This window comes from Pocillopora damicornis, chromosome 8 (genome assembly GCF_964200805.1).
Source record: "Pocillopora damicornis chromosome 8, jaPocDami1.2, whole genome shotgun sequence".
In the NCBI taxonomy this organism is placed as follows: domain Eukaryota; kingdom Metazoa; phylum Cnidaria; class Anthozoa; order Scleractinia; family Pocilloporidae; genus Pocillopora; species Pocillopora damicornis.
In genome coordinates this window covers 10,385,991-10,408,512 of record NC_142677.1, presented here as the reverse complement: position 1 = coordinate 10,408,512, position 22,522 = coordinate 10,385,991, and the positions used below count along the sequence as shown (strand labels likewise).

The 22,522-nt window shown below is 38.9% G+C and overlaps 1 protein-coding gene across 1 annotated transcript; it reads right to left on the bottom strand.

Moving 5' to 3' along the window:
• Window positions 1–70: 70 nt before the first annotated feature.
• On the bottom strand, window positions 71–19,567 carry LOC149041335 (uncharacterized). Its single transcript, XM_089180625.1, has 5 exons — window positions 19,352–19,567; window positions 18,662–19,262; window positions 10,302–10,664; window positions 2,212–2,574; window positions 71–928 (listed from the first exon to the last, which is right to left on the bottom strand). Exons 2-5 carry the CDS (start codon window positions 18,747–18,749, stop codon window positions 780–782), a joined length of 963 nt encoding a protein of 320 aa, XP_089036751.1. The 5' UTR covers window positions 18,750–19,262; window positions 19,352–19,567; the 3' UTR covers window positions 71–779.
• Between the last annotated feature and the right edge of the window lie 2,955 nt (window positions 19,568–22,522).

The window sequence follows — 22,522 nt, the reverse complement described above, 5'->3', positions numbered from 1 at the left end:
TACGTGGGCTTTGTCACAGTTAGTCCAGTAGATAGCTGCTAAGCGAGATAAGGCAAATTGTCGGCAAAAATCTAATTTTCAACTTTTAATGACAATAAAGTAGCAGTCATATTAGTGCGGGAAGATGGTGGCCCCATGATTACCGAACGGGACTCGAAAGGTGCTGGTTTGAGTCCCGTCTGGGTCACTACGCCGTGTTCTAGAGTAAAATATTTCACACTTACGGTGCCCCTCTCCGTTCAGGAATTAGAAATGGGTATCAGCACCCTATCCAAGTGAATACACCTGCTATAAGTTACTTGACGCTACAACAAAAAGAACTGTTGGAAAAAGTTGATACAGCACTCGATTTAAATTTATTTTAAGCCTGTAAAGGGATCCAAATCAGGTAGATTATCTTATCCACAGCATGCCAGAGAATTCCTCTGTCATCCACCGTCCTTAATCAGGAATTCAAGAGCCATCCAACTTGAGAAAATTGAAAATTTTTATATTGTAGTCCAGATAAATGATCTAATCTTAGAAGCAATTTGGTATGCGTTGTGCACTGGAAAAACTTGGCCAGAATATGATTACCTGTGCAATCCGTGCTAATCCTACGCATCTTTGTTTAACATCATTTCCTGAACAGTTTATTTTCGTGCGTTTAGGTTTTTATTCCCTATAAAGCTACTATTTTTACTGGCTATTTTGATGAAGGAAAATTTAAACGGAAAAATGACTCACGATATTTTTATGTCCAGTCTTATGTTAAGTGACGTACATTTGATAAGTTAACCTTAGCAGTTTTCCCATCTAGAGGCATATATTGGATCCAGCGAACACCACAATCTGTGGTGATTAACACTGCTGCAGCAATTGTACGTCACGCCATTGTACTGGAAGGGAATGGCGCAGTACTTTCCCGAAGTTGTTCGACGATGGCAAACTAAGTAACAAATAACAGCTGTAAGTGACCAGTCCGGCCGGGCCATGGACAGTTTTATTTATACCATGACGTTATGAAACATGGCGTTATGGTTCAAATTTTTAAAACTTAGGCTAGCCCCACATTTTAATACCGCATTTTTGTCTCTGACATTTATGGCCCTTGGTACCCGGTTCACTTGAAAAAGCACAAAAAGAGCTTCACGTCAAGAGCAGTTTGAATGGTGTCGGTTGAAATTTGTGGGAGCAATCACAGTTTAAAGTCGAGCTGCGATGACTTGTGTGGGGCGGTTGAGGACACATGCAATCACTATCATGAAAATTTTAGGTATGTACGATCTAATCTACGTTGGTTTAGTCCGAGTGCACAGCCGTTATTTTTGTGACTTGTTGTCTTAGGCCGTCATAGTGTCATGGCTTCTTCCAGCTATCGATTTTCGCAGTATTCCTAAGGATTTCACCCCGTGGATGATCAGCTCATGGATGATCATATCTCATTCTTGAGAACAGTCTTTCGGCTTAATGACAGAGAACTGTCAAGTAGGACAAAGCTTATTCAAAACTGAGCTTTCGGTTCAATTTAAGATAATATTGACTAGGGCTCTGAAAAAATTGATCCCAAACGGGTTAGCTCGGTGTGCAAACGAATGCTTTATCGAGTTCGGTAAAACTCAGATCAACAAAAAATTATTACGACCTTAAGCGATTACTTTTTGTCGACAAGTCATCGTGAGCAAGACTTCCCACGTGTGGAAAAAGATAGAAGTCATCGTTCAAATAAAGCAAACAAACAATTGGCGGTTTAAGCTGGTCGAAGAGTGTTCCGTGAAATTCTCGTATAACTACTTCTAATACAAAACATATCATCTAACATTAATGTAGAAATTCCAGATGAGATTGAAATAAAATCAAAACAAAAGATCTAATTAGCAGAACTCACAATAGCTCAGCAAGTGCGTTTTAAAACTGTGCCATTTCTTAGCCTTCCTCTGCAAAATAGGGACCTTAAGCAATCAGGACGGCAACGCCAAGGAAGACTCGGCCATATTAGTTTGCTCTGGTTTTGTTCAGACCAATCATACACGGGAAATGGTATAGACACCTTTCATGTCAAAGTTAACAGATCTTGTTCAATTCAAGGCCGACATATGACTTTCTCAACTGTCTTAGAACTCGCCAAATACGGAAAAGAATACTACATTATTTTGTAACTGGTTTAAAATTATGACTGATGGCTTGTTGCTAAGATTCTCTGACTAGGAAAACATCAGCAGTAAGACTTACCACATTTCATCTCTAATGGGGAGCAAGGTAACCCCGAGCCACATTCCGAGTCTCGGTTGCACAGGTATGGTCTGAGGATATTCTCCATGTAGTTTGAAAGTGCAAATGAAATCATATCCTTCGGATGGGAAGTATGTGTCTTGTCATTGAGATCGCATATTTTGTGCTTCTGATAGAAATTAATGCTGTGGCAGTCGGGATAATCCACGCACAGTAACGCACATTCTTCTATCCTCTCAACTGGTCTGGTCGCAATTGTGTGGTTCTTCAGGACTCGTCCTCGTATAGAATAAGATGCGTCACACCGATTCGCCGATGTTGTAGGAAACCAATAGATTATAATAAGGAGGCCAGTCCTCATTCCTGTAGAAAATTAAAAGTATCGAAATCGCGATATTTTACTTTAGTTATTCACCGTCGTGGAGGTGAATAGGGGTGGAAATTTTATGGAGCTGCGAAGTGGCTCGGAAAGTATCCACGACTTCCATAGACGCTGAGGTAGATAATTGTTTTTGTATATATTGACATCGAAAACATATCATCCATTCATTCCGGTTAATACACCGCAAAATGGTCGGAAATTGAACTCTTGACGCGCGATTTTGTCTCTTTGACAACTGCTCGGAGATAAAAATGCTTGCTAATAACTTCCGAACTAGACAATTAACACTCGTGAAAAACACTATTTACCCATGCGGATGAAATACTGGGCCGGGTTGTTCAAAGCTGGGTTAAGATAACCCAGGGTTAGTGTGAAATCCGATTTCAGATCTAAAAGCTTTACAAGAAAATTCAGTCGAATTCTTTTTGTTTAGAGTATGACTACTTGATGCTTTAAAAAGGACACTGAAAATTTTCCCAAAAAGGCTTTTGAGTAAAGGAATAAAGAAACGCAGATTAAAATTTAACCCTGGGTTAGCGCTAATCGGCCTTCGAACAACTGGGCCCAGATGATTAACATTCCTTTTAGAAACAAGAGACAACTTTTTGAAGACATGTTTCTAATTGGGTTTTTTTTTTTCGATTGGACCAATGTCAACGTTTATGACAATGATAATCATGCCGGATAAAGGAAATAAAAACTTGGGTCATTGCACTGTAAATTCCAAACAGGGACATGAGAGGTCTTTCATTTCTCTCATTGTCCTGGTAACATGCTGAAATCACATTTCACCTCGTTAATATTTAAGTATTACGTGTCAGGTGTCGCACGCGCCTTGCTACATAATCGTATTTGTTTTCTATATTGTGCTTCGATAAAATACAAGGTGTCTTGAATAAATAGAGTAGAATATTTATTTCCTCTTCGATCATGCTATCACAGAAGCACACTTTTCTGACTTTCAGCAAAATAATTTTCATGCTATTTAAGTAAAGAGTATTTTTATGCTGGTGATATAGTTTTTCGTTTACCGTTCCCAAAATAACTTGAAATGTTTGTTTTCATGTCACCCTAGGTGATATGCTGGTAATTCTGTTTTTGCAGCATAGTGGATAAGAAGAGTTCAGATTCAGCGAACACAATTTATTTTAATCTGAAACCCTCATAATGTCGGACTGTAGCGGGTACAACTATATTACAGGTTTCACAGAACATTCTCGTCCTTTTTTTTTTCCAATAATATACTCATAGAGAGATTTTACTGTATGCAAGAGTCGGAAAGTGTATCGACTGTAGGACGAAAATTTATATTTCAAGGAACCCAGATGTTGGTGTTTTGATGCTTGGGCAATGGTAGACAATATAACCGAAACGAGTATAAACGAAAAGAGGCTAGTGAAGGAGAGCGAAAAAAATGCAAAAGGACAAATTGATACAATCAATGCATTAAGTGAAAACTTCCCTTTCAAAAAACTAAGAAGAATTCTTGTCAATTCCCAATACTTAAAATGTAAGAAAAATGGCACCGAGAACTAATCTAAAAAATAAGTGGATTAAAAGTAAGAATAAATAATAACGAAATAATCTTACCACCCAAATGGGATAGCAGAGATTTAAGAAGTTCGAACAAGTAGAGACGGCAACCACGAAATGAAGTACCAGCTGTTGGAAAGAGCATTTTGATTTTGAAGTCTTTAGCCTGCCTCCTGGATCGCTTGGACGAAGGGCTAACGCTCAGCTTTTAAACTCTTTACGGTGGCCAATTACCTGTTATACTCTCCCACTGACGCAGCACCACAGTTTCTTTAGAAACTTACCCCTTTTATTCATGTTTTTTTTTTATTGCCTTGGCAATTTGTTGAAGTCATAAATGTTTTATTATACTTCGCTAAAATACAGGGTGTCTTGAATAAATAGAGTAGAATATTTATTTCCTTTTTTTCGGTTACGCTATCATAGAAGCATCTATTTTTGACTTTCGTCAAATAATTTTCATGCTTTTAAATAAAGAGCATTTTTGTGCTGGTGATATCGTAAGTCATTTTTCCTCTGATTAAGCACATATCATCGGCCATCCCCTGGGGGGGGACCCCGGGCAAGGGTGGGGACTTTGCAAAGGACCCTGTCAAAGTTCTTATTTTCCCCCTCCTAGGTGGGGACACAGAGGAATCAAAGTTCCCCTCCCTGAGGGGAATCACCTTGAGCAGCTTGAAACCTGACAAGAAAACAGTACTTTATACCCTTAACGAAATGTCATGTTTTAATAATGCTTACATGTTCGTAACAATGCAAATTTCAATGTACTGCTAAATACAATTACACAAAAAATAGCGGAAATATCACGATGGAAATGGATTTACATTACAATACCTGCGCCATCCGCCGAGGTCGCCATCACAAACACGAGGAGAAAGGCGGACCACGTTCTTCTGCACAGCGGTCTTCATGTTTATTCATTTAAGACAACTTTAAATTGACCTGTTTCGTTTGCAAAGTCCCCTGTTTTCCCCGCGGTGCAAGGCTTTTGGAAAACAAACCTCCCTCATTTCCCCCGCCTCCAGGGTAAGTTAATCGTTCAAATCCCGGTATAAGTCCCCATTCAACGTTGAATTTGCCCGGGGTCCCCCCCAGGGGATGGCCGATGATAGATGCATTACATTTAAGCGGCGCAGACACCAGATTCGAGCCTCTATGTACCACTGAAGATATATGAAATGAAAGCAGCGTTGAGCTTTTGAAGACGTTTCGTAACATTTTATTGATAGGATAATTGCTAGCTAGCCTACGTATTAGAAACATGACAGGACGGATAATGCATGCACTGTAAGTACCTCCCGTTGTTCCATACAAAGCCTTAGAAAAGTTTTCTAAGGCTTTGTATGGGACAACGGGAGGTACTTACAGTCCACGCGTTTTTCCGTCCTGTCATGAAATAACATCTGCTCCGAAGTGGGAAAGACGTCTTTGTGTCTAAAATTAAACTGGCCAGATGAGTTTTTCTGAAATTTCATTTCCCGTTCCCAAAATAACTTGAAATGTTTGTTTCCATGTCTCCCTAAGTGACATGATGGTAGCTCTGTTTTTGCTGCAGAGTGGATAAGAAGGGTTCAGAGCTTCAGCGAACATAATTTATTTTAATCTGACACCCTCATATTGTCGGACTGTAGCGGGTACCACTTATAATCATAGAGAGATTTTACTATATGCAAGAGTCGGAGAGTGCATCGATCGTAGAACGAAAATTTATGTTTCAAGGAACCCAGATGTTGATGTATTGATGTTTGGGCAGTGTTAAACAATATAGCCAAGACGAGTATAGACGAAAAGAGGCTAGAGAAGGAGAACGAAAAAGCGGATGTGAAAGGACAAATTGCTACGATAAACACGCTTAACGAAACCTCCCTTTCAAAAAACTAAGGAGAATTTTTGTTAATTCCCAATTCTTAAATAGTAAGAAACATGGCACCGAGAACTAAATCTAAGAATAAAAGTAAGAATAAATAATAACGAAATAATCTTACCACCCAAATGGGATAGCAGATATTTAAGAAGTTCGAACAAGGAGAGACGACAACCACGAAATTAGGTATTAGCTTTTGGGGAGAGCATTGTTGATTTTAAAGTCTCTAGCCTGCCTTCTGGATTACGGATGAGCGCGGGTAAATTCATCAACACGTATAACTTCCCATGTTTACGGATGTTTCTTAATGAAATTTTTATTGTTAGACTATACAATTTTATAACAAGACGATCTAAGATCGTAAGTCTGGCTACAAGTAGACGCTTGAACAAATACGTAAAAGCTGAATACTGTAAACAAAAATACTCCCTGTTTCAAATTTCGAAACTTTTTACTTGTTTACGTTTCCAGAAAGCTTTTAAAACGGCAGCTGGCTGTTATTTTGAACCCTGAAGATAATACTGTAGATCAGAGTAGTCAATCATGATTGCTTACAGGGCTGATAACTGACTCATCTTTCAGGCTGATAAAAGAAATGATAATCGAGTGACACTGCCACCTGCCAAAAAAATTATTACGTTTGTAAAGATTCCCGCTTTCAAAGATTCCTCATTTTGAAGATTCCCGCTTTTAGAGATTCCCCGTTTTAAAAAACAAAACGGAGCAAAAACGTTTACTTTACGTTTCCTGTTTATCATAAAAGGGTCGCTTGCCACTCGTTTGAGTATGTTTTCGAAAATAGATGCTTATTTCGAATAATTAAATCAAATATTAGAATTAAGATAACCTATGAATGAATACAGACCAATTTGAATGTGATGTGTTCTAACGCGGGGTTTCTATCTCTATTCTTTTGTTATAACATGATACGTTCTTACCTTACAGAGAAAAATTCAACGTATTTGATATCAAAAACGTGGTGATCTCCATCTCCCTCTTTGTCTTTGTTTTGATGAATCACTTTTGTTCTCGACGCCAGATATTGTAGTATTGGAAGACACACAACAAGCCTCCAACTACCCAGGGAAAGTGAGAGTTTCGACTCCTCATCGCTCTGAACCTATGTTTCGCTACCTAAGCATGACATTTATAACAGTTTCTTCCCACAACAACGCCGCGTATCTTTTCAGTAATTTTAACTTAAATGTTTATGTTACGCGAGGCTGCTCATCAGTAAACAGCATAGCGTAGAAGCATGCTGTGCTGGTAAACGGTTGAGGTTTTCCGAATTAATTAGTTCGACCCTCACCTAAGTTCGCTCCCTCCACCGCATTGGAACGGGAACTCATATCCAGCTAAGAGTTTATCTTTTAAATGTTGATCAGCGGCTTTCCAGCATTTCAGAGCCGCACACAAGAAAAATGGTTTTCTTGTATCAGACAAGGACCCGGTAAAGAACATTTTCACTCAGTCTTAAGAATTGAAATTAAAGAAAGTGAAAAAGAACTTCTTTAGGGTGATTGGCAACCGCGAACTATTTTTGATGCTAGGTGACACCTATTCAGTCTTGCTTTGCTTTCCTCATTCTATTCTGTAAACTCTATTTATTTTTTGGTAACTTATCATCAACAATACTGGAAAAATGAAAGGAAGAGTCTTCAAACGAAGATAGACAGAAGGAGAGAAGACTTTTGCTTCACAAATTCCCATTTCATTGATTATATATGTGTGTTAATCCCTTAAACTATTACAGGGACCAGAATCTGATATCACCTTACAGTAACACTACTCCGAATCATTCATTAAGATGATAAGAATAAAGGAAATGATCGTCCACCGGTTTGAAGCTGTGATCAAATCTTCCTTATCAGTACCATAGGATATGTATAGAGAACAGTATGGAGAACTTGCATACTGATGTTAGGGTGTAAAGACTTAACGGAGTCATCTCACGCACTGATATGACTGTGCAAAGTATTCAGAATAATCTATCCAGGGATTTTGTGGAATTCGAACTCGCGACTTTGACGATAACATCGCATTACTCTATACCGTGAAATCAATGAAACCATCAAGCTACGTATAACAGAACCCACGTGGATCGATGAGGTTCTTATTTCCCATTAAATTAGAAAGATTTATTTCAACCAGCAGCATGGTTGCAAAGTTAACCGAGTTGAACTCCGCGACGGTAGAGACGCTTTGACGCCTTTCAATTTCACTGGGGCTTCATAGATTAAGATTTCTTTTCAATAATTTTGTATCACAACATTCACTTCTTCGCCGGCTATATGGATGACTCTTAGTAGTGTTGGCAACTTGAGATATTTCGTTGGTATATTCTATTGTGAAAATTGTTCGCATACATTTAGAAATAAATGTCTTCAGGGCAAAATATTTCAACATTTCTCAATATTTAATTATTTGAATAGCTGGGAGAAACAGAAGCAATAAGTTCTCCCTTTAAAATCACTGCATAAACAGCTACTTAGCAAACTTCAATTTCGAAGTGAGCTTAGCGACAGCTTGTTTGTCATCATCCGATTTTATGTAGGCTTTAACACAGTTACTCCAATAGTTTGCCACTAAGCGAGATAGGGCAAATCGTGGGCAAAAATCTAATTTTCAAATTTTAATGACAATAAAGTAGCAATTATATTAGTGTGGGAAGATGGTGGCCCCATGATTAACGAATTGGACTCGGAAGGTGTTGGTCTAACTCCCGTTTGGGTTAGTACGTTGTGTTCTATAGTAAAATAGTTCACACTTGCAAAAATCTGATTTTCAACTTTTAATGACAATAAAGTAGCAATTATATTAGTGTGGGAAGATGGTGGCCCCATGATTAACGAACTGGACTCGGAAGGTGCTGGTCTAACTCCTGTTTGGGTTATTACGTTGTGTTCTAGAGTAAAATAGTTCACACTTGCGGTGTCCCTCTCCATCCGAGATTCTGAAGTGGGTATCAGCAGACCTAAAACAATACGGGGCCGCTTACGATGGACCAGCACCCCATCCAAGTGGATACACCTACTATAAGTTGCTTGACGCTACAACAAAAAGAACTGTACAGCACTCGATTTCAATTTACTGTAAACTAGTAAAGGGATCCAAATCAGGTAGATTATCTTATCTATATCATGCTAGTGAATTCGTCTGTCATCCACAGCCCTTAATCAAGATTTCAAGAGCCATCTAACTGAAGAAAATTTAAAATTTTTTTATTGTAGTCTAGATAAATGATCAAATTTTAAAAGCAATGTGGTATGCATTGTGCACTGTAAAAACTTGGCCAGAATTTGATTACCTGTGCAATCCGTGCGAATCCTACGCATCTTTGTTTAAGATTGTTTCCTGTTGAAAGGAAACTTTTGACGGAAAAATGACTCAAGAGATATATATATATATCTAGCCTTATGTTAAGTGTTAAGTGACATACACGTGATAAGTTAACCCTAGCAGTCTTCCCATCTAGAGGCATAGATTGAATCCAGAGAACACCACAATCTATTGTAATCGACATTGCTGCAGCAATTGTACGTCACGCCTTTGTACTGAAAGGGAATGGCGCAGGACTTTCCAGAAGTTGTTCGACGATGGCAAACTAAATAACAAATAACAGCTGTAAGTGACCAGTCCGGGCCATGGACAGTTTTATTTATACCATGACGTTATGAAACATGGCGTCATGGTTCAAATTTTTTAAAACTTAGGCTAGCCCCACATTTTAATACCGCATTTTTGTCTCTGATATTTATGACCCTTGGTGCCCAGTTCACTTGAAAAAGCACAGAAAGAGCTTCACGTAAAGAGCAGTTTGAATGGCGTCGGTTGAAATTTGTGGGAGCAATCACAATTTAAAGTCGAGCTGCGATGACTTGTGTGGGGCGGTTGAGGACACATGCAATCACTATCATGAAAATTTTAGGTATGTACGATCTAATCTACGTTGGTTTAGTCCGAGTGCACAGCTGTTGTTGTTGTGACTTGTTGTCACGTCCTCCTTGGCGTTGCCGTTCTAACGAAAAAGCTAAAAAGAAAAAGTATGGTCCCAATCCTCTGTCGGCCATATCAATTTGCTTTGGTTTTGTTTAGACCAATCATACACGGGAAATGGTATGGACAACTTTCATGTCAAAGTTAACAGACCTCGCTTAAATCAAAGCCGATATATGACTTTCTCATCTGTCTTAGGACTCGCCAAATATGGAGAAGGATATTACATAACTTTGTAACTGGTTTCAAATTACGCCTGATGACTTATTGCTAAGATTCTCTGTCTAGGAAAACAACAGCAGCGAGACTTACCACATTTCTTCTCTAATGGGGAGCAAGGTAACCCCGAGCCACATTCCGAGTCTTGGTTGCACAGGTATGGTCTGAGGATATTCTCCATGTAGTTTGAAAGTGCAGATGAAATCATATCCTTCGGATGGGAAGTATGTGTCTTGTCATTGAGATCGCATATTTTGTGCTTCTGATAGAAATTAATGCTGTGGCAGTCGGGATAATCCACGCACAATAACGCACATTCTTCTATCCTCTCAGCTGGTCTGATCGCAATTGTGTGGTTCTTCAGGACTCGATCTTGTATGGAATAAGATGCGTCACAACGATTCGCTGATGTTGTAGGAAACCAACAGATTATAATAAGGAGGCCAGTCCTCATTCCTGTAAAAAATTACAGTTATCGACATCACGATATTTGACAGTTATTTACCGTCGTAGAGGTAATGATAATGATAATGATAAGGGATTTATATAGCGCTAAAACTAAAGACAATATTCAGAAGCGCTTTACATAAGTTAAAGTTCTATACTAATTAAAATTAAAATATTCAAGGCAATAAACATGAAACAAACTGAAAGCTTTCCTAAATAGATATGTTTTTAGTTGCTTTTTAAAAATGGCGAGGCCACTACTCGTTCTTATAGTTAATGGCAACGAGTTCCATAAAACAGGTGCAGCATGAGCAAAGGCCCGGTCCCCAAGTGAAGAGCAGTTGCATTGGCTTTTGGAACGAACAGAAGAGATTGAGTAGACAAGCGAGGAGCATAATTATAATTAGTAGCTGGTTTCAGGGACAAAAGATCTTTAATGTAGGGAGGAATTTGGTTGTGTAATGACTTGTAAACAAAGAAGATCAATTGAAACTGAACTCTGAACGTTACAGGGAGCTAATGTAGGTCGATAAGCGCAGGTGTGATATGATCAAATTTTGAAATCTGAAAAATCACTCTAGCCGCAGCATTCTGAACTTTCTGTAAGCGATCGAGTTGATATTTAGGTAAACCGAAGAGAAGTGCGTTAGAGTAATCAAGGTGTGAGGATATAAAGGCGTGGAGTGGTGTCTTAGTCGATTGAACAGTAAGGAATTTTCTGATCTGTCCTATGTTGTATAATCCGCGAAAAGCCTTGCTACAAATCTTGCCTATATGAACGTTCATTCGCATATGGGCATCGAACCAGGACCCAAGGTTCCGGACGCTTTCTAAAGGTTTAATGAGGGTGTCACCAATAATAATAGATTCAATAGATGTTTTTTCAAGTTGTTGAATTGGCGGGTGTCAATAGTTAGAAACTCAGTTTTTGCGTCGTTTATCATTAAACGATTAGCAATAAGCCAAGAACGAACATCAGCAATGCACATCTCAATCGCAGAGACAGCGTTAATTTCGGAATGGATAGAGCAAGGTCGGAAGGACAGGTAAATCTGGGTGTCGTCAGCATAACCATGGACGGAAGGGAGATGCTGAGAAATAATGTTGAAGAGGTGGGAGACGTAGAGAGTGAATAAAATAGGCCCCATACAACTACCCTGGGGGACTCCACAGTTCAGATTAAAGTCATCAGAAGTCTTATCACCAACAAGTATAAGTTGTTTGCGACCGGACAGAAATGAGTCGAACCCATTTAAAGCAGTCCCGACGACTCCGAATGTTCAATGGAGTCAAAAGCAGCACTAAGGTACAAAAGTACGAGAAGTGTCACTGCTTTATTATCCATACTCATTAAGATGTCGTTTTGAACCTTTAATAAAGCAGTTTCTGTCGAGTGATACTTACGGAAGCTGGACTGGAATTTAGGGGAGGGGCATTTTTTTCACAGTGGAAGAGAAGTTGTTGAAGTGCAGCCTTTTCCACTACCTTAGAAATGAATGGAAGATTACTGACTGGACGGAAATTTTTATAGACCAAATCAAGTCCAGGTTTTTTCAGTAGAGGAAAGACAACGGCGGTTCTCCAATTTTCTGGAACGTGACCACAGAGAAGAGAGATATTTACCATCTCAGTGATAGGGAGCGCTAATACATCATGACAGGACTTCAGTAGCCATGTAGGAACAGGATCCAGCCGACAAGAGGCATTGGAGGATTCTTGAACAATCTTAGACACTTCTTCGATGGATAGCGCGGTAAAACTCTCCAGATTCTCCTTAGGAGTAACAGGAATGAGTCGAGGTTCTTAAACTAGAAACTTGTCAAGATTTTCCTTTATGATTTCAATTTTTTTGAGGAAGAAGGTGCCAAATTCGTTTGCTAGCTTTGTGGGGTCAATGTGCTCTGGGAGAGCCGTCTCAAGTGGTTCCCTACACAAAGAATTAACCACACGAAATAACTTGCGAGAGTCACCTGCACACTGATCAATTAGGTTTGAATAATAATTCACACGTGCAGATTTAAGAAATGCAGAGTTCTGATTACGAACTTTATGGTAATTATTCCAGTCACCAGGGAGGTCAGTTTTCACTGCTCTCTTTTCGAGGCGACGACGTTGACGCTTGAGTTGTTTAATGTCATCATTAAACCATGAGACCTTTGGACGATTAATCATAGTCCTTGTTTTAAACTTATCCAGTATGTCAATCAGGGTCTTGTTAAACCAGTTGTAGAGTGCATCAATGTTGTCCCAGGGTACGCCTGCACAAAGCATGGAAGAGGCAAAATCAGCTGAGAACGCAGCAATATTAATACTTTTGAGTTTACGAAAAGTCAGTTTTTTGCATGACAAAGCTGGTCGTGAGAAACCAATAGGACACTGAATAATAGAATGATCGGAGATGGGAAAAGTAGTTTTAGGGGAAGCAAGAACAATATTATCTGAGGAACGAGTAATAATTAAATCTAAGGTATGACCCGATAAATGGGTCGGACCCGAAACGTGTTGCGAAAGACTAAACGTTTCCAGTAAACATTCTCTAAAAACTGAGAGAGTTCATCGGAAAAGACAGAGGTAGAAACGGGGTGTAACGAAGAATATGGAGGTCGACACACTATCACATATCTCATAGAGCTATCGTGCATTTTAACAGTCCACTCCGAAAATTCAAAGGATTGTATTTCTTCCCATCCACTAATGAGACTTTGAGAGAGTCTCGAAACAGAATCCCGGTACCGCGATTTTCTAGGAAAATTCTTGAAGGAATAGCCAGCCACAGATAACTGAGCAATACTGACGAAGTCAGCGTCATTCAACCAGGTGTTGGTAACGGTGCAGAGGCTGTTGTCATTTTCAACGACGTGGTCAATGATGCTCTCGATCTTATTCCTAACAGATCTTGAATTGAAGTCCGCAAAGTTTAGAATTGAACGCGGATTAACGAGCGAATTTGCACGAAATGAGGAGTTCGTCGAAGTAACATTAGAGGATACGTTATTGTTTGTGTTCACAGGTGTGATGACGCAAAGGTTATGTGAAATGGATCCTTTATGCAAATTATCGCTTCCTCGGCTTGCGCGTGGATAAGAAACCAGGGATTCAATTCTGTGAATATTTCTAGCTTTCCTTTCTCTGACTCGACGGCCAGCGCGGCATCTCCTGTAGGTCGATGATAATGGCGATGAACAAGGCCAGTAAGAAAATCGATGAAAGACGTTTGAATAGTAGGAACCACAAATTCCAACCTGGCGGGTGTCAGCATTATTCGTAGACAACAGTTTATTACCTGGATACGAGACCAGGCCAGAAACCGTAGGTAGGCAGGTTAGCAGATAAATTGGTTTCTTTTGCAAGGGACCAGGATTTAGCTCAACATCCATGTGGACAGTTAAATCTTTTGGTAAAACCAAACAGGTCGGACCATGTTTGTATCAAACTAAAATAGGCCGCTTCGGAAACTTTAGTTCTTGGTTATTCTTGATAAAAGATGTCTTTGCGTTGAACTTGGTCAATATTGGATGGCAGAGGCCTTTAGGTTGCCATACCATTGTAAGAATTGTAAGATATAAAACAAGTTCAGAAGCGAAATGAAGCGGCAAGTACGAACATAAACGGCTGCCATCTTGATCGGCGCTTACATTACCAATATCAAATAAAGAGGTGAATAGGAGTGGATATTTATTGAGCTGCGTAGTGGCTCGGTAAGCCGAGTATCCACGACTTTCACCGACACAGAGGTAAATGATCGTTTTTGTGTATAACACATTGAAGGCAAAATATCTATTAATTCCGGTTAATACACCGAAAAATGGTCGGAAATTGGACTCTTGACGCGCGATTCTGTCTCTTTGACAACTGCTCGGAGATAAAAATGCTCGCTAATCTCTTCCAAACTAGCCAATCAGCACGCGTGCAAAGCGCTATTTACTCCCCTGCGGTATGAAATACTGATGACTATAATATTCCTTTGAGAAACTAGAGACAACTTTTTAAAGATATGTTTCTACTTGGGCTTTTTTTCCACTAGACCAATTTCAACGTTTATGACAATGAAAGTGAAATGTTAAGCAATATAGCCGAAACGAGTACAAACGAAAAGAGTCTGGAGAAGGAGGACGAAAAATCAGATGCGAAAGGACAAATTGCTATGATAAACTCATTAAACGAAAAATTCCCCTTCAAAAAACTAAGAAGAATTCTTGTTAATCCCCAATTCTTAAATATAAGAAACATGGCACCAAGAGCTAATCTAAAAAGTAAGTGGAATAAAAGTAAGAATAAATAATAACGAAATAATCTTACAACCCAAATGGAAAAGCAGATATTTAGGAAGATCGAACAAGAGACGGCAACCACGAAATGAAGTACCGGCTGTTAGGACTAGCGTTGTCTAGCTTGCCTTCTGGATGCGGATGATCCTAGGTAAATTAATCAACACGTATAACTCCTGTCGTGCCAACGGGCGTTTATTTAAGGATATTTTCATTGTTAGACCACATCATATTATTATAAAGTTCGGATATAACGCGCGCGTGTCATTGATTGAAAGAGCGTGTTTTATCGGAGTACAGAAGACGGAGCTAAGCTAAAGCTGTGTGACGATAAGTTTTTCTCGCCCCAAACTGGAAAACTGTATCTTCGCGGACGGCACAATAACAACTGGGGGAAATAACTCTGTAGAGACGACTTGGCAGCGAGAACGGAAACTCGTCACGATTTCCTGGTACACGGAGATCTACTTCGAGCGAGCTTATACGGACGTCAAGGATAAGACAATCTTGGTTCCGCAGTACTTTTATTCTAGGTCAGGCCAACAAGCGACATGACCTCTAGCATACTCTAGTTTGTAATCATCAAAGCTGTACAAGGCACCTGCCTAAGAAGTAACTGGTGTGAAGTGCCATTGTTACACAAATCGCAATATTTGAATAAGGACACAAAGGAGCGGAAAAAAAGTCTCTCTAAAGTTAAACGAAAACTACTTAAATATTCCATCCGTCTCCACGACGGAAAGAATCTCAAAATTAAAAAGACGGATGCAATAAACTCTATGCCACTAAAGTAGGAAACTTAGGTGCGAATTTACAGCTCTGGTATGGAAAACAATACCCATCCCAATTGCAGTAGCGCAGCTTAGGAAATAGAAAACGGAAAAGCAATTAAAGGTTTCTGCTTATCTATACAAGATTGGTTTGGAAACCATCGCATGAAAAGAAATTAAATTTACGAGTATAAACTCAGCTGCTATCTACCATGAAAACCAATGTTTCCAGAAAGACCATTAACACTTATATTTACCTAAAAAAACCATGTAATAAATAACAAAAGTGCCGACAAGCAGGTGCATATGATGAAAGCGAGTAACAACAAAAATCTCAGTTCTAAAAGCTACTGTGGTTTTTATACATTTTTTGATTTTTTTTTAAAATGAAAGGACTTGAAATGATTAAATGTGAAAGTTTACGAATAAATATGTACCGAATAACACACACGGGAAAATCAGTAAATTTACCCGTAACAGCTGTCACGCTATCTGCCAATTTGTACAATGTCCGACCATTTCCCGAACCTCTCTCTAACTTTTTTGTTGTTAATCAATCAATCAATCAATCAATCAATCAATCTTTATTCCTCCTAAGATAAAAAGTTACATCAGCAGTTGGGAGTCTGAAAATACATAAGACATACTGTATATATATACATAAAACATACTATATGAAAGAATAAAAAGATCAAAAATTATATTTAAAGATAAGCCTATTTACAAAAACATTCTTAAATCTGTCAGTCTTTATATCTGGGCGACGAGCACTTCTGTTTCTGAGTTGGTACTTTGTTTCTTTCTTCTTCCGAATGATGTGACTAAGCGCGCAATCGGGATCCACTGAACGTACCTTGAAAATCTTCTTATCTGCCTTTTCTAAAGTTCTCGAATGTCTATTCTCTTAGATGTGTATTTCCTTTTAAAGCATCTGTCCATGAAGTTTTGTATGACCGTGAGATCTGAGTCTATAGCGCCATAAACAGGCAGACCATAAGTGAAGTTTGGTAAAACTAAGGCGCTAATTAGGTGGTCTACTTCACCTTGACTGAAACCTTCCTTCCGTAAAGATCTTAGTACAAACAGACACTTATTTGCCTTAATCAACTTTGCACGTACTTGTTCGCTATATTTACAATTCTCCTTTAACACCTAAAATGGGTGGCTTCGTGCATTGCGGAATGTTATTAACTTGCGCAATATCCTGAATAAAACCTTTCTTGCGAAAAATAATTTCTTTACATTTCGACGGATTACAAATCATACTATTTTCCTTAGACCAAATTATAAACTGATTCACCAAGTCCATACGACAGAGGCCATTACTCCAAACGGGAACAATTAAAAGTGAAATTGCGGATAAAGCGAGCATATACAGCCTAGCGTTCAAAGAAGAAAAAAAAAACAAACAAACAAACAAACCAAGAATGATGGCTAGCAGCATATGGCAGTTTGCAGCTTTTCCCAACATCCAGGCAGTTCGGAAAGCCGCAAAACTCTCGAACAAAAAAAAATCTTTCAATATATGCCTCTCTGTACCACTGAAGATATATAAAATAAGAGCAGCGTTGAGCAGTCATATTAACTGCTGAAGAGGTTTCATAATGTTTTTAGTAGGATCGTTATCCATTATTCAAATCTATACTAATGAATTTCTCTGCAATTTCATTTACCTATCACGATACAACTTTAAATTTTTGTTTTCATGTCGCCCAAGGTGACATGCTGGTAGTTCTGTATTTGCAATAGAGTGGAAAAGAAGGATCCAGAGCTTCAGTGAACACAATTTATTATTATAAATTATTAAGTCTGACACCCTCGAAATGTCAGACTGTAGCAGGTATCACTTTACGACAAGTTCCACAAAACATTCTCGTCTTTTTTTGGCAAAAATATAATCATAGAGAGATTTTACTGTATGCAAGAGTCGGAAAGTGCATCGACTTTACGACTAAAAATTTATTCTTCAAGGAACCCAGATGCTGGATTTTGATGCTTGGGCAGTGTTAAACAATATAGTCGAAACGAGTATAAACGAAAAGAGGCTAAAGAAGGAGAACGAAAATACAGATGCGAAAGGACAAATTGCTACGATAGACACGTTAAACGAAAATTCCCCTTCAAAAAACTAAGAACGCTTATTGTTAATTCCCAATACTTAAAATGGAAGAAACATGGCCCAGAGGACTACGCGCCTTGCTGCGTAATCATAAATGTTTTATTATACTTCGATAAAATACAGGGTGTCTTGAATAAATAGAGCACAATATTTTTTTCCGTTTTTAGTCACGCTATCATAGAAGCATATTTTTTTGACTTTCGGCAAATCTTTTTCATATTTTTTTAAATAAAGAGCATTTTTGTGCTACTGAGACAGAAGTCTTTGTGTCTAAAGTTTTCCTGTAATTTCATTTACCGTTCCCAAAATAAATTGAAATGTTTCTTTGCATGTCACCTTAAGTGACATGCTGGTAGTTCTGTATTTGCAGTAGAGTGGAAAAGAAGGATTCAGAGCTTCAGCGTACATAATTTATTTGAATCTGACATCCTCATGATGTCGGACTATAGCACGTACCACTTTAGAACAGGTTCCCTGACAGAACATTCTCGTTCTTTTTTGCAAAAATATAATCATGGAGAGATTTTACTGTATGCAAGAGTCGGAAAGTGCATCGACTCTACGACGAAAATTTGTTTTTGAAGGAACCCAGATGTTGGTGTATTGATGCTTGGGCAGTGTTAAACAATATAGCCAAAACGAGTATAAACGAATGAGAGTCTAGAGAAGGAGAACGAAAAAACAGATGCGAAAGGACAAATTGCTACAGTAAACTCCTTAAACGAAAAATTCCCTTTCAAACAACTAAGAATTCTTGTTAATTCCCAATACTTAAACTATAAGAAACATGGCACCGAGAACTAAATAAATGAATAAAAGTAGGAATAAATAATAACAAAACAATCTTACCACCCAAATGGGATAGCAGATATTTAAGAAGATCGAACAAGGAGAGACGACAACCACGAAATGAAGTACCAGCTGTTGGGGAGAGCATCGTTGATTTCGAAGTCTTAAGCTTGCCTTCTGGATGCGAATGATCGCGGGTAAATTAATCAACACGCATAACTTCCCATCATGCTTTCGGGTGTCTCTTTAATGATCACGTTTAACTGCAAATAATAAAATTTCGAACAAATTGGCCGCCATATCAACCGACTCCCAGAAAATTAAACTAAAATCACTGTAATGCATTTGTCTTCGCTACTTAATGTGTTTTAAAAGGTCACGCTTAAGATTCCTCAAAAATGGGATCAACGAGTAATATTCTACGAGGTTGTTGTTCGGCAAATTTCTGAACTATAGCATCGTAATCGACTGGCTTTTCTTAATGAATACTCCTTAAAGCTAGGCCAAAGAGTCTCTCGGTTGTCATCGTGGTCCGTAGGTAGCTCTTGACTTGTTTTAAAGTGCTGTTTGAGCGTTCGTTATCAGCTGATGTTACTGGAATTGTACATGCAATTCGCAACAACAGCAACAACATGTTCGGAAAGATGTCGGGATCACAAGCCTGTAGATAGACTGAAAGTGTAATCAATAGAGCCTTCATTTGTTATCCTAAGGGAAATTTGAATAAAAACAATTTGAGTTACTTCGAACCTGGAGGCAGGTTGAAGCGCGTCTCGTTTGTCCGTCTCGGATTGCCAGTTCTCATCTAAAGATCCGTATTCAATGTCGAGAGGTTGTGGGCTTGGGAAGTCTGACATATACATCTAGGAGACTTCAGCTATGTCTACATCTGTGCCCGCTACAATGGCGCTTAGCACAAGATCAAGCAATCCTCCGAGTGGACCCAAATCTGAAAAAAAATCCCTGTGATAAATGAGCTTGTTTGTTCAATCATTCATTATATCTTTAAATATTTAAGGTTAAGTAATTAAACAGTCGAGCGTTTGATAATTTATATAGATTACCTTGAATACATTTCTTATGTGATACGGTCTAGGAATGGAATGAACAGATCGCGGCGGTAATATTACTCAGGTGTGTCATGGGGTGCATTTACCCCATGTTGTTGTCTTGACGCCGTTCTTAGATTGCCTGGTTCCGTTCCCAGCACTGAACTGATCTCCACACTAAATTCACGACTAGCATGCTTACCTTCCTAAAGAAGTATGACAAATTTCCTGTTGCTTCCCCCTTTTGGACATAACTCGACCGACTTCAAATCGAACACTGACTCCTTTGGGAAAAGTAATTCTCAATTGAGCGCCGCTGGCAATTCTTAACTTGATAGTACTCTTGAATACTGTAACTCTTTCAGTTTCAAGAAAGATTTATTGCAACAATTCTCTCACTTATACAATAAATCTTACGCAACATTACGTAGAATTACTCGTACAAATATAGTTTTGTTCTGTATATAACTAACTTGTACAAATGATGTTGTACAGTAATTTACGCAATAGGGCTTGTGTATCTCGACTTTACAACTAATTATAGATTTATAATTATTAACTAATCACAGATTATTGCACGTTGATAAGCTCACTGACAAACGAAGAGTGGAACCCTATTTAAGTAATTTCCGAAAATGACCACTTTGGGCGCTAGTAGAGGGAATAACGAACCTGTTACTTTACCAAGTAGACAAATAAAAAGGGAACCGCTCATACAAAATGAATTTTAGACTAGCAATTTTAAATACCTGGGAAGCTATATCACCTCTACCGAACATGATGTTAACATCAGACTAGGAAAGGCGTGCGATCCTCTACATCAACTGGACAAGATATGGAAATCAAACCTTCCAGACAACCTGAAAAGAAACTTCTTTCGAGCAGCAGTGGAGACCGTCCTTTTATATGGTTCAGTCTCCTGAACCTTAACAACACATCTGGTAAAGAAAATCGACGGAGCATACGCTAGAATGCTACGCTTTGCCTTAAACAGATCGTGGAAGGACCACCCCACAAACGAAGAGCTCTACGGCCACATTCCGCCAATCAGTAAATCGCTACAGCAACAAAGGATTAGATTCGCAGGGCATTGTTGGCAGAGTAAAGAAGAACTAGCAGGGGATGTATTACTCTGGAAGCCAACACATGGACATCAGCCGAGAGAACGCCCAAAAAAGACCTGTATTGACCAACTGATGGATGACACAGGATGCAGACTTGAAGAACTATTAATTGCAATGGAAAGGTGGAAGGAGGGTGTCATGGAATACCGAGCAAGCTCCACCTGATGATGATGTTTTTTCGTTCACTTATGTTTTTTCCTCAGAAACCGCAAGAGTTAGAATGTTTTTCTTTCAGTTTAGGGGGTTAGACCGAACCATCCGAACCACCCCCTGGATCCGTCCCAGGAATTAAAGAAGTGTGACCGACTAAATTCGAAGCTTCACAAATCCCAAGAAAATAGTTTAAACTCTTTGAAATTTAAGGTTTCATCTACACCACTAAGCAGCGCTCGTTTTCAACGCTCTGTGATCTTTTTCCGTTGCTAAAGTGACGTGCGACTTATCTTCTTCATCTAAACTTAATTGTTATACGATCTCAGCGTGCCACTATTTGTCTTCAATCGGAAGCAGGCGGTGTGCATTTCAAAGGTTATAGGATGGTGCGGCACGGTGTGACACCGACCAAGGGAATCGTTCCAAAAGTTCTCAGTTGACTGGGAGGGTCCTAGATTGCACTGCCAAACAGAACATGAGTTATTTTCCCATATCATGAAATCGTAAATGCTTCCCTGCCTAAAGTGTGCGCAGTTTACCTATACAAACAATGACCTTTATTAGTGCGCGGACATTATCTGTTCCAAGATGCAAACTGTTAGCTTCGAGGAACAGATAATGTCCAAATGGAGGCTATTGTGTTTATTATCCTTCAAATGTTTTGCAGCGCGACGTCAAAAATGTTAACGAACAGCTTACCGTTTGCTGCGTGGGATGTTCACTCTTCAGTGTTCTCTAATACGACCTTATGAACGAACAAACGGGTCCCGTCTCCAGTAACAACCACCAAACGCTCTCTCGTCTTGAATTAAAATTTAAACGAAGACTTGTCGTATTGGACTTAAGGTTTAAAAATTAGGGAATATCACCTAGAATCTCTTATGGGATATTCACAAGTTTTAGTCGGGAAATATTCAGTCACGTAACGCGTTTAGACCAATCGCCTGCCAGTAGTAATATTCAATGAATTATAACAGCGATTTCGTTAACATTATTCACTAGGAAATATATATACGACAGCTAAGGGTAGCGTGGCCGAGTGGTCTAAGGCGCTGGTTTAAGCACCAGTCTCCACGGAGGCGTGGGTTCGAATCCCACCGCTGCCAGGATTTTTTTCTCAGTGCAAAGGAAGTCCAATCAAGTTTAAGTAATGAGGCTGAAGGCTTCCTCCTCGGTAGAAAGTAGGGAAATTTACATGTATAAAGGTTCACCTTCACATTTTCAAGATGGTGGAATATGATGCTCGTCTCCTTATATTTTTGTTTAATCATTTAGTTTTGTTTTATCGCAAGTTATTCAGCAAATTGCCTTTTCTACGAGCGATTTAAGAAAAGAAAATTCCAACATTATAAAGCTTATAAGTATATACCATGCAGGTTAAAAGTGCTGTTGGTGCGTGCTGATTGACTAGTTCTGAAGTGATTGGCAAGTACTAAATACACGTCAAAAGTTTAATGCCCGACCATTTTTGGGTGTATTTGCAGAAATAAACTAATTTTTTAGGTTTCTTGATGTGCTTCACCCAAACAACTATTCACCTAATGATCAGTGTCGGTGAATGTGACAGACATGCCAAGAACGTGCTATATGTTGAA

Excerpts from the sequence above, each read along its gene's own strand:
- LOC149041335 (XM_089180625.1), bottom strand. The coding sequence starts at position 18,749 with ATGCTCTCCCCAACAGCTGGTACTTCATTTCGTGGTTGTCGTCTCTCC. Across the intron at positions 2,575-10,301 it reads CCCATTAGAGAAGAAATGTG|GAATGAGGACTGGCCTCCTT; the intron begins GTAAGTCTCGCT and ends AATTTTCTACAG. Across the intron at positions 929-2,211 it reads CCCATTAGAGATGAAATGTG|TTTGCCATCGTCGAACAACT; the intron begins GTAAGTCTTACT and ends TTTGTTACTTAG.